Raw genomic sequence first — 15,307 nt, 5'->3', positions numbered from 1 at the left:
GGCGAGAGGCAGCGCTTTGGGTTGTTGTTGTTCCTTGGGGCTGAGTTTGGGCATAGGCAACGCGTGTGTGTGCCCAGGGGCTGCTCAGCGGGCTGCAGCCTGGAAGTGGTCGCCTTACACCGACGGAACGGCATCAGCTGCACCTGGAATAGCTTCGGTAAGTGCCTGTTAACCTTCCATGGCACAGTGCCTTCGACTGGCTTTTTCTTGTTTGCTTTCTGTCCATTTTACCATTATGAAGGATTTATTTATATTTTCTTTTGCTCACTAGAAGTTGAGAAAGTAATGTATGGAGACGAAGGGTGTTGAGTGTTGGTTTTTAAAATGATTTTTATTTGGGGATCGGGTTTGGTTGTTTTACACATAAAGACCTGCAAATGGACAGGTGCTGTTTTTGTTACTGCATGAAAAGGAAAGGAAACCAAAGGCTTTAGTGTTTCTTGCTGTCTCCAGTGCCTCTTGCTGCTTTTGGTGCCCTTGGAAATAGTTTTCTGATTGAAGTGAATTAGAACATTTTACAGGAAAACTTAAATGCTGTTTCAAAACTGAAACGAAAATGCTATATCCCCTGGAATAAGCAAGCCTGGTCTTTTGTCTCCAAGCTGAAATGTAGCACCTCATTCATGTTCCAGGTGGGCTCAATTTGTCAGTTGCCTGAAAAAGGGATGCTAGTAGTTAACTTTTACTATAAATATTTTTCGTTTCCATTATCGCAGGACGGTAATACCCCATGCCACCAAAACAACCAGAGAAGAGCCCACTTCCCCCAATATCCCAGAGCCTCAGTGACCTTTCAAAAGCTCCCCATGAATTGCCACCTTCTGGGTGCCTCAAGAAGTGGATCAAAGATACTGATTCAGCTTATGTGAGGCTGGCAAAGCAAGGAGGCCAGTCTGGTGAGCATCTGTCTTGCTTCTTTGGTCTTCCTTAATTTTCTTTGGCTTTGCTTGAGTGTCGTATAAAGTTCTTGTAGATGCTACAGAAGGATCCTCTGGACTTTTGAAATTAACCTGTGGAAAAAATGAGCGAATGAAAGTGTAGAGGTCACCTTGTCAAGGCATCCTTGCTGTCTGTTGTGTATGGGTACTCTTTAGCAAAACATGCGGTCTTGACCTGTGTTTGGTCTAAATGGATGATGATGGTCTGGCTGCATTTGAGTGAGGTCTCTGCAATTTATGCTTGGGCTATTTAAATAGTGGCCTAGTGAAAATAATTACACAAAAAACCATCATCAGAAAACTTAGTATAGGTTTATAAAGCGTTTTTTTTGTAATTACTTCATTTTGTTACAGTGCTGTACGTGTTCTGTTCTTGTACCAGGGTGATGTGTGGGTTTATTATTTCCTTTTTATTGAAGAAGGAAGCTTGAGGAACTTGAGCAGATGCACATTCAGAGAAACAAATCCAGAAATATGAATTAACTGAGCAGCAGAAACATGTCAAAGCATTTAGAGCAAGACAAACAAGGTACAGTTGGAACACAGTGCTGCAAGGTTCTGTCTGTATTATCAAGGGACACAAATGCTCCTTACTGAAGAAAGCAAGCATTTCTTCTTGACAAAACAGCAACCTGAAAACAAAGGTAATGCTTTTGCAACCAGAGAAGAAGTCAGAAAAGTAGCGACTTTTGTCTTTTTCTCTCCAGACCTACTGAAGCACTACACTCCTGTGATAATGAAGTCCCCTTCAGCAGCATATGCTGCACCCGACTGGTACTTACACCACACCAGTCCCCCAGCGATGGATGAGCCATGGTAAGCCTGCTGAAGCCCCACATAACATTTTGGGTTCTGTCTTCACTTATTAACATTTCAGAATACTTCTGTACTAAAGTGCAAGATTTGTATCCCTGGCGCAAACAGGTGTTAAATCTTTGCCTGCAGGAGCTCTGTTTCCTCTCTACCAGAATATATGATTCAGAGAGAGTTTAAGGCTGATGACCATCGTGGTAACACTTATGAGGCAAGAAGAGGGCCTTTTGATTTTGATACAAAAAGTGTTTGGCAGCAGGATGCTGAGGACAAAGAAAATGCAGAGAAAAAGAAGGTAGGATCGAGAGGCACTCTATGACGATGCTTTGTAGAGCTTGTGAACATAGCTCTACCTGGGCCTGTTGCTTCTTCTAGAAGGGAAGCTGTAATCCACACAAGTTTCTGTATTCCAGAAGCAATTTTTGTATTGCAGTTAGAGAATGAGAAGAAAGCCATGTTTCTCTTAAATGCTGCAGATGTAGCATAAGAACCAGAAACACAGTGTCCAATCACATTATATGGTGCATATACTTCAGTATGAATGAAAGCCAGTAGTTAGTTTCTATCTTCTTATGCTTTATTGCCCCTGCAATTCATTCTTGGTAAAGAGACTTCTTGTTAAGTAATCTTGAGTAAAGAAGAAAGAAGGAGATAAGAACAGAAGATTGTTCTGAAAAAGGAGTTTGGTTTAGTTTAAAATGCAAGAGAGTGCCCAAAGATACTGCACTAGCTGTCTTTGAATGAAAGATGTATCCAAGACAGAGCAGGCATAGCTATGTCCAGAACAAACATTACTGTGCTGATATTTGTATTTTGTCCTGGAAACCTCTCTGCCATCTTCCCCCTTTCATCCTCCCTGCCCCTGTCCATTTTAGATGCTGAAACCTTATGTTTTTTAAATATCCTCCATAATCTTGGTTGCCACATTTCCATAGGTCTTTGGGGTATTCATGGAAAGGCATTTGATGTACTTGGACACCAGTACCTCTCTTCTTGAACAGAAGGGCAGATTTTGCACATTTTAGGAAAAAAAGTCCTGAGCCTTTGCTGAGATGAGTAATTAGTGCAAGTTCAGAATGATGACTTGTGTAAATGGGACCACCTCATTACTGAATAGGTTCAGGAATGTTTACCTAATCTGTGTCAATAGGCAAACAAGCAATGTATGTTTAAACTGTAATTTGCCTGATTCTTGTTGGTGAAGCTTTTTTTCAGTCATAGATTTAAGGCACTGAAAATAAAAACTTGGCCTGCTGCAGAGCCTCTTAAAGGATTGAATTAGGACAGACAGGAAGTGCTGTCCCTCACTCCCTTACTTAAGAACCAATTATCTTAAGTGTTTTAAGGGTCAAACTTAACTTTGGTAACAGTAAGAGTAATTAAAATCCATGTGGTGACTTGTGAGACTGAGGTCCATTTCAGTTTGGATGGAGCTTGACTGAGATCCAGTTTTATTCACTCACGCGATTGAAAGTTCCCGTGTGTTTTATTTGTCACTAAATACAAAGTGGGTATATGTTGCATATTCAGCTCAGATTCCAAATCTGCTGAGGCCTTGATATATAATTTACACTATTCTTCCAAAAGCTGAAGTTGAGTTTTGTCTAAAGTTCTAAATCTACCAAATGTTTCTGTTTAAGGTTAGGTGCCTGAGAATCAGATTCTGTGTTGCTAGGTTTAGCTCTGCCTTCACACCACCGTCTCTGATATGGCTGTCCTTCACAGAATCTTTGTTGTACCCTGAAAAGTGTATCGTGTATCTTGAAACATCACATGGTGCTTCTTTCACATCTATTTCTTGTATATCCTCTTTTGGGAGGTTTCTATCCTGTGCTCTTAGAGTACCTTCCCAAAGAGTCTTCCAAGTGAGGCAATGAAACAAGCCCTCCCAAACAGTCTCAATTTTAGTTTTTTCACTATACATCTTGTAAGAGATGTATTCCAAAACACCACAGGCAAATTTTTAAGGAATATTCAATTTATTTATTTGACTACATGATGATAGTGCAGCAGCAAACTAACTCAAGTATTGAGATTGAATGTATTGAAAATATTTCTCAGTCCAGTCTGACTAAGTATTTATTCAAAAGAGAGATACATGATGCAATCATGGAGTTAAATCCCAAAGGATGCCCTTAGGGACAAGTGCAAAACCATTTTAACCTGTAAAGGTACCTCTTCAGCTGGAAAAAGAAGACAATGGAAACACTGTTCCCAAGTGAGTCCCTGCTCTGGAGGTTTAAGCCTTTATGATGCTTTGTTATGAAGTATTAATATCTCCAGTGTTCCTCATGGTTATTGCTGTGTGGAGGACTGGAGATCAGGGGGACTATTACATGGTTTCTCCCTGCCTCGGGATGGATCTTGTAGTTCCTCCTTAACACCTTAATCACAGTGGTAATTTTCATTCTGCTGGGAATTTTGCAAAGCAGCAAAGATGTGCTAGTGCATGAAGGGTTTAGCCTTTGTGCTCATGGCAAAGTGATGGACTTCTGGCCCAGAAAGAAGCAGCCCATGGGAATCTCATGGAGTTTAATAAGACCAAGTGCAAGGTCCTGCACCTGAGTTGGGGCAACCCTGGTATCAACACAGGCTGGGGGATGAACAGATTGAGAGCCACCCTGCTGAGAAGGACTTGGGAGTGCTGCTGTATGAGAGGCCAGACATGACCCAGCAATGTGTGCTCACAGCCCAGAAAGTCAATTGTATCCTGGGCTGCATCAAAAGCAGCACAGCCAGCAAGTCAAGGGAGGTGATTCTGCCCCTCTACTCTGCTCTGGTGAGATCCCACCTGGAGCACTGCATCCAGCTCTGGAAGGACAGGAAGGACATCGACCTCTTGGAGTGAGTCCAGAGGAGCCCATCAACATAATTAGAGGAATGGAGCACCTTTCCTATGAGGACAGGCTGAAAGAATTGCGATTGTTCAGCCTGGAAAAGAGAAGGGTTCAGGGTGACCTAATTGCATCCTTCTAGTACCTGAAGGATGAAAGAAAGACGGAGAGGGACTTTTACAAGAGCATGCAGTGACAGGACAAGGGGCAATGGCTTCAAACTGAAAGAAAATAGGTTTAGATTAGATTTTGGGAAGAAATTCTTTATTATGAGGGTGGTGAGGCACTGGAATAGGTTGCCCAAAGAAGTTGTGTATGCCCAGTCCTTGGAAGTGTTCAAGGCCAAGCTGGATGGAGCTCTGAGCAACCTGGTCTAGTGAAAAGTCTCCCTGCCTATGGCCGAGGGTGTTTGGAATTAGATGATTTTTAAGGTCCCTTCCAACCCAAACCATTCTGTGATTCTGTGGTCCTTTTGCCTGTGCATCATCTGTCCCAGCTGGGTTGGGTTGAAAATGCTGTGACCTTAAGAAGGAAGGAGGCCTGTATATGGGTGGGAGATCAGTTGGAGGTGGTATCAGGGTTTGCATTTGCATTGCTGCAGGCAATCTCCCTTCAGCACTGGTAAGATTACTACTTCATCTGTGAAGTCCTCTGTTTCAGGCACTTGCCTGAAATGTCTGTGTATATATGCATACATACATAGGTGTGTGTGTGTGCTGTAGCAAAAGGATCGCTCATCTGAGGTCAGGATTTTACCTCAGGGAGAGATTTGAAATCTAATCTAGAATTTTGTCCTTGATCACAGGGAAGCCAGGATTTCATCTGGGAGCTTTTACCTTTCCATGCTGGCTGCACGTATCCATTGTTCCTCATATACCAGCCAGGCAGAATACATACTACATTTCATGTTTCTTGAATCTGAGACTAATAAATGTGTATGTATAATAAACACAGTAATTTTTAAAGTATGTTGTTTCTATCTCTTTGTAAAGGAAGAAAACACTTTAAACCAAGAACATGTAAAAAAACCCACCCTACATAGTTTGTTTTATCTGTGAAAATCGATGGCTGCTACATAGAGGCTTGTCAAAGGGAAAATGCTCCCTCAGCTGTAACCATTGGGGTGTAGTGGCACAAAGGTCTGCTTTTAATGCTGAATTTTCCCAGCAAAGTAACAAACGGCACCTGACAGGATAGCAGGTGCCCTCCAAAAACAAGTTCTGGTTTGCTTGCTACTTCTGTCATTAGTTAGTTCACTTGAACAGTAGGGAATATTTTGATACCTGGAGTTTATGCTAGCCTGTCTCCTTTAATGCCAAGAAAGACAACATTTGAAACAATGCACAAGACTTGCTCGCAGCCTTCACGACTTTTCTCTTTGCCTTTCCTTTCCCCCTTTTTTTCCTTGACTTTAGTTTTGACAGCTTGACCCTTTGTTTGCCTCCAGTCAAATACACTTTTCTGTTATAGGCTTTCCCCAATATATGTGCATTTGTTTGAATTTCAAACCTCTAATTAATGTACCAAAAGAGTTTTCTTATTATGTGGGATGTTTTATGCTTTTTATTAATTTAAAAAAAAAGTAGTAATTAAGCTGGAAGTTAGTTGCTGGTCCCCCTGCCATTAGTAAAACTGGGCTGTTTTCATACACTGCATACAGAGAAATGGACCAAAATGACAGGTTGCAATGGGTAAGTTTGAATTTGAAGCTTAATTTTGTGTGGAAATGTACTGTGAGGGAAAGGGTTGTGTAGAGCACATTATGGAGAGAACAAACAGCTAATCTTGTAGAATAACTAACTAAGGGACTGCTTTATCTTCTGCTGTTCCTCTATTCTCCATTACTATTACTTATGGAAATAATATAGATAAGACATTGAAATATGAAGACATTTAGAGGCTGTTAATATCACCCTCACTTTTAAATGCTGTACTATCATATAATCTTTGTGGTTATTTTTTTCATAACTCCTTTTGTTAAGCTAAGATTTCTCTAACACAGGTGAAGCTCCCAGCTATAAACCCTAAATATCCAAGCAGAATGCTGAATGTTTCTACAAGCAAGGAATTTAGTGGGGCAAATAAGCTTTCCTTTCCACCTGTGTAAGTAGTACACTTGTGAAATTCATTAAACACCTAAGCCTGCAACTATTTATGTATGCAAGTAATATTACTTGTCATGAAATTGCAGAGATTAGTGGATATGTGTACAGACATTGTGGATCCTTGCTGCTACTAAATTTGCCATCATATGTGGTGCTAAAATAGTTTAAAAGCAACTAAAATAATAGTACTTTAACTAATATAGGAAAGTTATTCAGTGTAACTTTGCTTTAGGAAAACGAAGCATACAGTTGCCTGTCTCTATGTAGCACACTTTTATGGTATTCTAAATTGTTTGCGTTTTTTTCACAATACCAGTGAACAGATGAAAACAATAATGCACCTTGTTAGTTTTGTAAGCACAGGTTACAGACACAAGTAGGACTGACATATTAAGGAAAGACATAAACTGCAGTCTATGCAAGGTCAGACACAGCAAAAATACTGTCATGAACTCATAGAAGAGCTGTTTTAAGCAAATTATTCTATCATATGTGATGTGATGTGATGTAATCAAATCATCAGCTGTGTGTGCAGCTGAATTGTTTCTGCATACTTTGTCTTAGAAGTTTATTACTTGGTCATCAGTAATCCCAGTATGTTTTAGAACTATGTTATTGATGCAAAATAAGTAATTAAACCATCAAATGAATTTAAGAGCAAATGTGTGACAAAATTCCACCTTTGTGCAGCACAGAATGAGTATTGTCAGCCCTTTTACTTACACATTCTTTGTGGGATTTCCCTTTTGCATGTCTTTGTCTCTACAACCAGTATTATACATGTAAAATTCCAATAAAATAGATAGGCCTTCTCATGTAAAGTTATACAGCACTTAATCAGGCACAGTTGTATGGTTTTTTGTTTGGTTGGTTGGTTTTGGTTTTTTTCTTAGATGATTACATGTAGACTATATGTTTTGTTATTTAGATACAAATGATAAGGTTATAAATGGTTATAATTTTTGAAATAATGTTATAATTAGAAATAAATTATGTTATAAGGCCTTTTCTGTGCAAAATAAATGTTTTCCTTTAATATATTTGTATTTACAGGCCTGCTCAGAGAAAAACTGAAGCAGTAAACTTTAGCAAATTAATTAACAATGGTTATGGGACTGACTGGTTTCGGCAGTGTACTGGATGGGAAAAAAAGATTCAAGAACCATCAGAAAATAGTGAACAGTCCAAAGGTAACATTATTGAAAGCTATTTCTTTTAAAATGAGTTGGGCTCTCAAGGTAACAGCAGAGGGCAGCCTGAATAATTTGTGCGGTTCTCTGGATGTGGTGAGACGCACTGAATTGCTGTGCTTACTTTACAATACCCTATGACCAGCTAAAGAAAGAGTGCTCCTGTTTGTAGTCAGCGAAGGCAGGTGCTTTCATGGAGTTTTTTCATCTCTACAATTGCAGTTTGCTCTGTTCCAATCCAGGGGTTTCTGTGTACTGATACAGGGGATTCTGTGTGATGTGTTTCTGTAAAATGATGCAGGGACAAAGCCATCCTGCCTAAATTTAAGCAGACTGTAAAATATTTGTTGCCTATTTGTTATGAATATTCTTTTGCCCCTAATATTTTTCTGGAAACTTCTGTCACAAGTATCATTAATACTCGTGTTTAAGAAATAGATCACTGTTCATAAAAATTTGTCAAAATAAATACATGCACATTGTTGAAGAGAGTGGAATTGCAACAGTTTAAGAGAAAAAAGTTATCCAATACTTACCTTACTTTGTCAAGCACAGTGATAATAGATATGAAAGACATCACTTGAAGACACATATATAAAGGTTATGTATATAAAGGTTAAAGGGGAGGAAAATTCCCATTACTTCTGTCAAAGACCTTTTACTTATACTTTTTACACTGACTTGGTAACCATGGTGGCTATATCACTTTTGTATAGCAATCTTTTGAAATGCTATTGAACATACACATCGCATGCACCAGAATTTTTTTTTTATTAGTATCAGGGATTCATTTTATATACAGTGGGAATTATCATGATTCCCTTCATTCCCTTGACCTTGATATTTTAATGTGTGAAAGTCTTAGAGGCCAAGTATTTTAATATCTCTGACATTTTAGCTCTTTCTAAATTCATCTTTGTGTCTTCTATTAATATATTTACAGTAATTTTTTTTGTTTATTTGTTTTTTTATTTTTGTGTGCAGAACCTCTTCCTCCAGGTGAATATCAGAATAAAGCAGGAAAACAGAGAACTGGAAGTTGTGTGGTTTTGTTCAGAATAAAAACTGCTATAAAACTAAGGGATGAAGCCAGATCTCGGTCTGGACCTGAAGGAGGGTGCATAACCTGAGAAGCCACTCTTCAAAGTCAACTTACCTATCTAAACTCTGATCACGCAGAGGATGCTGCTTTGGGAGGCACAGTGACCCAACAATTCAACTGTGGAGTCTAAAAGTGCTCTTCCTCAGCCTGAAATATTATTTTCTTTTTCAGATTCTCTTTAACTTTCTTGCGCACTGACATTTTTCTTTCCCATTACTGTGAGTAAAATGAAAGGATTTTGGATTTCAAAATCTCAAAGTCATTAATTTGGTGATAGTTGATTTCTTTAATGTGTGCCTCTAATGAGACATTTGTGATATAAAGAAAGCTGAAGATATTTCAGAGTAATCATGACATTGATTTGGTTATACCACTTATGCACAGAGAAAAAAATTATGGGTACACCATAAAGGCTGCTGAAAAGTCAGTGTGCTGCACAGATTGATATATAGATACATATTATTTTTTAGTTCCTTTTTCCAGTTTTTAGATAACATTACACCTGCTTTGCATTACCCTCCTTTGCAATCGTAGCTATTCCAGTTGATTCTGTATTTCAGTGTAAAAGGAGATATTTTTTAATGCTTTTAACAGTTTTGTGCAGACATGTACCTTGATTCAGTTTTGACCTTGTCCTTTTCATACTTTTAGGTGATAGCTGAAGGTAGACTTGTATTTTTTTCCCTCTTGTGTACTTTTGTCTGCTCATCCAAAACAATTGTCAGCATGAGCACCTTGCAACTCCCTTTTGAGACAGAGCCTTCTCTGTTTTCACTTACACAGAATAAGTCCTAGACACGTCAGGCAGGAGATACAACCCATTCTATACGTAAATCTATAACCCCTTTGTGTTAGGTTATAGATTTGCATCATACTGCAAATTTCACAGGTAGCTTGTCTATCTTGTTAATTCAAAATTAAAACTACTGTAATTTCCATGCATTTTGGTGTGAGGGAGAAAAAAAGTCTTAGTTGACTTTTTTATTCTTCTGGTTGAAGTTATTCGGTGAACATTAATATTTTTTTCTATTTCAGATTCAGAGCCATCTCAGTCTGAACCACCACCTGCAAGCAACGAGTTAAAGCCACCATTTCAGGGATGCAATAAGTAACTTGAAGACTGTTAGGGAAAGTAAACCCTTGTATGGCCTATGTAGTGCACTATTTACATGTCTGTTAGATTACTTTTGTGGTTGAACTCATCCCTGATTGAGAAGTTCATTTCATTTATAAGATGGATGAACTTCATTGTGCTTGATTACAGCAAATTTTAAAGTACAAGCAACAGCTGTTAGTGCTTATTCCTAGACTTTTTGTTAATATAATAAACAAAGCAAAACTGCATTTTTGTCCTACACAACTCGGGCTGCTTTGCTGATGTCAAGTAAGATTACCATATTGCTGCTGATTTGAACAGACACAGGTATGCTATCGATGTTTACAAATCATCAAGTTTCTTTAGTGTACTTATGATTTACGCCACAAAGAAAGGTGAAGGGCAACTGTGTGGTATGGGATGAAATGTAAATAGAAAGAATTGAACTGGTATGGATACTTGCAGTAAAAAAGTCAAAGCTTCATTGGAAAGACTGCTTCTTAATCCCCAAAATGCATTTTTTTAGTCCAGGTACTCAGCTTTCTATGACAATTCTATTGCTATGCCTACTGCAGAAGAACTAGATGATCATAGTGTTCAAACACATAATTAAGTTAAGACCTGATGGCATTTTTTGTTATAGACTTGTTATATAGAAGCTGAATCATTGGTTAACAGTGATGTGGATTCAGCAAATATGGTATCTGCACTTTCAGCTGTTAAATAAAAAAATTATTTATCCTGAAGTCTTGACTGCAACAAAAATATTATATGCTAGATCTCCATGGTTATTCACACTAGTAAAAGTTTGTACTTTGAAATAACAATGTATAGAAGTTGTATTTGAATATTCTGAAAAAGTTAAGACACACTGGTATTTTAACACTTGCTTTTTTATCTACTTGGATTAGGATATATCCCTGAAATCTTATTAATAATTAAATATTTATTATAAAGTCCATTAGAAAAGATGCAATTTTATTTTCATATTTTTTGCTAGTACTGCGAAAAGTGGAATTTTTAATAAACTGATAATTTTCTGAATTTCCTCTTCAGAGTACATTTGACACCCTTGAATCCAAGGGCTGAAGATTCCAAAATGTATTACTAAATATACATTTCTTCTAACAGAATGTTTAGAGGATTTGGCTTAATATTGCTTTTCTTTAGAACTTTGATGTGAAAGTTGATTGGAAATAGGTAAAACTATTGCTAATCTGAACCCTCAAAATTTTCAGCAAACATAGGTGGAAGTTTTGCTGTTGATATTGCAAGATCCAGCACTCAAGTCCATCTTTACTGTTCATTTGCAATTCAACTGTCCAAGTTGTATTTATAAAAATAAAAGGCTAAAACATATGCAAATGCCTAAATGTATGGTTATTGGCTAGTCAGAAAATTTTTCTGAAGATAGAAAAGCTTACATCAAGCTGTAACTGGGGGGGTGTTTGGAATTACTTCCCTTGTGTCTATTTTCACTTACAATTTGTGTTGTGGATTACATCCAGATATATTGAAACCATTAATTCTGCTGTGACAATAGAGCTTTTGGGGAAATCTCCTTTTCTAGGCTAGAGTATCAGGGGTTGCCAGACCCAGAGCTCATAGCATTCAAACCTGACCAGTTGTGGTGGGTTGATCCTGGCTGGATGCCATGTTCCCACCCAGCCTCTCTATCACTCCCCTTTCTCAGATGGACAAAATAAGATCTCTAGGATGACATAAGGCATTTTACTACAGCAAAAGTTTGTGTGTGCAAGCAAAAGGGGAAAAAAAATTAATTTTATTCTCTGCTTCACCTCAGCAAGTGATGTCCAGCCACTTCCCAGGAAGCAGAGCTCCAGCACGTGTAGCAGCTGCTCCAGAAGGCAAGTGTTGTAAATAAAGAATGCCTCCACTTTCTCCTCCTTTTCTTAGCTTTTATATCCAAGCTGACATCATATGGTCATTTTGGGTCAGCTGACCTGGTTGTGTCCCCTCCTAAGATCTTGCCTTTGTGATTCTATGATTCTTAGAAGTTTGCTAATGTACCATTAATATATATTCAGCTTTCCATAGTCAACTTAAGGAGATTTTGACCTGAATTGTTGGTCAACTGAGTCTGGATGGATCACAGTGTGAATACCATGGGTTAGAATATTAACAGCCTGAGATTTTTCTTCATAAGAACAGGGGGACAATCCTGGAATACGTGTTTGTGCATTTAGAATAATGGAGAGCTGCAGCAGAATCATAACCTTCCTGTTCTCCAAGGGACATGAAATCAAAGTGGTGTAACAACTTAAGCTCCAGCTGAACACAAGGATGGAAGTGAGTTCACCTTATCGCAGTAATCACGTTGTTCGATTTACTTCTGAGTCAATGCAGTCATGCAGCTGGCAGTTTTCAAAGTCATCAGCAGTTCCATGTAGAAGCAGTGGAAGGTTCTGGTTTTCCATGTTTGTTTTTCAGAGAAACACCAAAGTCAAAAGCTGGGTGCTTATTACAAAATCTAGTCTTGTTGTTTTAAATGCTGAAACATTTGGTTTTTTGTGTTGTGCTCCATCTCTGCCCTGAATGCCTCTAAGTAGTAAAAGAGAGAATTTTTTTTGGAATAGTGATTGCTTTGCAAGCCCAAAGATAAAAGTGCAGTTACATTTTATTAATTGTACCCAAGTATAACGAGTATGTGAATGTTTTTAAAAGAGAATTCCAGATAAAGATTTAACAGTAACTTGGCAGTTTAGCAACTGCAGAGTAATTTTCCTTTTATATACTACCATTTCACTGTAATGAAGTCTAATGGCTGTTTTCATTTTAATGAGTCCTGATATATACCTAATATATAAATCTTACTGCTACTGTCTTTTTAAACTAGAGTAAAATATAAACATATTTCAGAGATCAAGGGTATGTATGCATTAACTTTGCAATACAAACAAAAATTCCATTGACTCGTGCTTCTCAAGCATGTCAAATTCCATTGTCTTCAGCATATCTGTTTCTTAAATACTTGTATCCGTGCTGAATACGCAGACTTGGTTGTAAAAGATGTAGGATGAAGCCCAATTTATTTTTGTAAACAAATAGCTTAATATTCTGCTTTTGCTGTTCTCTGCAGATAATTTTTCAGAATATAATTACATATTATGCTATAGTCTGGGAAAAAAAAAAGCTAGAAATAGAAATATAAGAGTTCAGTCTTGGCACATTTTTTCCTCCTATTAATAGTTTTAATGATACAAAACATCCAGAGTGAATGAGGAATCAAAATGCAGTGAATAAAACAGCTGCACTGAATTATTTGACAAATCGACTATAAAAATGGTATATGGTAGGCAGAAAGGAGAATATGTTTGATAATTAAAGGACAGACAGCCTTACTTTCCAAAGATGCGAATTTTCATCATGCAATATAAAAATCTGAGGCCAATTACATATTGTTGTTATAACCCCAGCACGTAGCTGTGTATTTTTCACCCTTCTAAAACAACATTAACATATTGTATTTGTACTTAGGAGGTATCTTTCCCACTAAATCTAAATAGAATGAAAACCTAAACACTACAGAAACCAGGAGACTAAAAGGACATTTAAAGTTTTCTAGAGGTGACTGAGAGCAAAGGTTACTATCAATTATCAGACTCATCGAAATGCATAATTTATTGAATGTTTCACACAAGATAACTATAGTAACCTGATTATTTACAAAAAAAGCCATTTACATTGTTTATTCTCTTGATATATAGCTAAATGGAAAACGTCCTTAAAGCTAAAGCAGATTTTTCAGTGGACCCTGAGATGAAAGGGTAGGTAATATTCCTGTTTAAAGGAAAGGTTTCTTCCACAAAATTAAAACACTCTTCTAAGGTGCTTGTCCATTACCATAGCTTGAAAGTCTTGACATATATTCAAGGAACAGGAAAACAGAAGATGGATTAGAAGGCTTTGCTTCTGTTTTACCCACTGGAAATACAAACAAGTTGAAGAGGTTATGTTTTTCTGACTTTGTTGAGCAATTCCTCTTGCATGTTGTTCATGCCTAGAAATGCATCTGTGTGCAGGGGATTTCTCTCTTTTGTATTCCCATACGAAGTCCTTTGGTGTGAGACAGAATATTAAATTTTACTCTAAATGCGCCGTACGTGATTTTGCAATACATACATCCCAGCAATGCCTTGTGCCCAATGTTTTTACCATCCTCAGGCACAGAAGATTCTGCACCAAGCAGGTTTTAGTTGCTCTGTATCCCAAGAATTCCCTACTGTGACAAACTACAGAGTGGTTCTGGTATAAAAAAATATTTTTAAAATTGTGTTGTAGAATTGTGGGTTTTCAGTTACTGTACGAATAACATTAAATTTACACTTACAGTGTGATTTATGATTTATTTTTTTTTTGCTATGTTAACCTTTGATCAACCCTGAAGTGGTCAGGCAGCTGGACTAAATGGTCACTGTGTTAACTAAAATAGAGAAACCTCTGAGATTCAGTTTGTGAATTTTAGCAGGTAGGCATTCTTTATTATGATGTGCTGCATGATCACAGCACGCTGGGTGCCCTGGGAATCAGCTCACCGAAGTGCACACAAAGGTAGCTCCACTGCAGCTTATATGTCAGCATTACTTGCTTATTCATTCTTTGTTCCCCGTATTCCTGTTACATATTCATGACATTTCTAAGACTTATTAGCATATATACGTATCCTTATAATGTCTCTGAGGGGCTTCATTGAGGGTCTCTGGTGGTCATCTATGTCTGCAGGCCCCAAAGTTCTAAGCAACTGCCTTATGAACTTCTTTAAGACAATACCCTTGTTATAAAGTAACTTGGTGCTGTTTGGCTTGCTGCCTCAGTTCCCTTCTTCGCTGTTTCCTTACTTTGCTTGGTTAGTCCTTTTAAATCACTTGGCTCAGCTATATGCAGCTTCTAGGGCACATTCCGCTGCAAAAACTATTAGTTCTTGTGACAACTCAAAACTCGGCTATCAGTTGTAGGTCCCTTCCAACTCAATAGTCAGTTCCAAGCAGCCGAAGCCATCCCTGCCGGGAAAGCGGCCGGCGCGGTTACAGCCGGGAGGTACCGACACACGGGCAGACACAGGCACCGACACACGGGCAGACACAGGCACCGACGCCCGCACAGCCCGACCCGACTCCACCATCCCTGACGTGCCCACACCTGCGTGCATATCTGTATCTCTGGGATAAGGTCCTTCCGAACCCCAGTGCCCTGGCGGCAGAGCTCAAC

At 38.3% G+C, this 15,307-nt stretch overlaps 1 protein-coding gene across 1 annotated transcript; it reads left to right on the top strand.

Annotated features, from left to right (window-relative positions):
• Positions 1 to 27: 27 nt before the first annotated feature.
• Positions 28 to 10,604, top strand: CUNH7orf57 (chromosome unknown C7orf57 homolog). The gene is made up of 8 exons (XM_018070091.2): positions 28 to 157; positions 717 to 896; positions 1,646 to 1,754; positions 1,884 to 2,046; positions 6,588 to 6,688; positions 7,744 to 7,880; positions 8,865 to 8,879; positions 10,018 to 10,604. Exons 2-8 carry the CDS (start codon positions 731 to 733, stop codon positions 10,092 to 10,094), a joined length of 768 nt encoding a protein of 255 aa, XP_017925580.1. The 5' UTR covers positions 28 to 157; positions 717 to 730; the 3' UTR covers positions 10,095 to 10,604.
• The last annotated feature ends 4,703 nt before the right edge of the window (positions 10,605 to 15,307 follow it).

Source organism: Manacus vitellinus, unplaced genomic scaffold (genome assembly GCF_001715985.3).
Source record: "Manacus vitellinus isolate BGI_N305 unplaced genomic scaffold, ASM171598v3 scaffold_17_pilon, whole genome shotgun sequence".
NCBI classification, from domain to species: domain Eukaryota; kingdom Metazoa; phylum Chordata; class Aves; order Passeriformes; family Pipridae; genus Manacus; species Manacus vitellinus.
The sequence above is the reverse complement of the archived record's forward strand: the minus strand, read 5'-3'. Positions and strand labels throughout refer to the sequence as shown.

Coding starts and splice junctions, on each gene's coding strand:
- CUNH7orf57 (XM_018070091.2), top strand. CDS start 731: ATGCCACCAAAACAACCAGAGAAGAGCCCACTTCCCCCAATATCCCAG. Junction 1,755..1,883: donor CCAGCGATGGATGAGCCATG/GTAAGCCTGCTG, acceptor CTTTGCCTGCAG/GAGCTCTGTTTCCTCTCTAC. Junction 6,689..7,743: donor AAGCTTTCCTTTCCACCTGT/GTAAGTAGTACA, acceptor TTGTATTTACAG/GCCTGCTCAGAGAAAAACTG.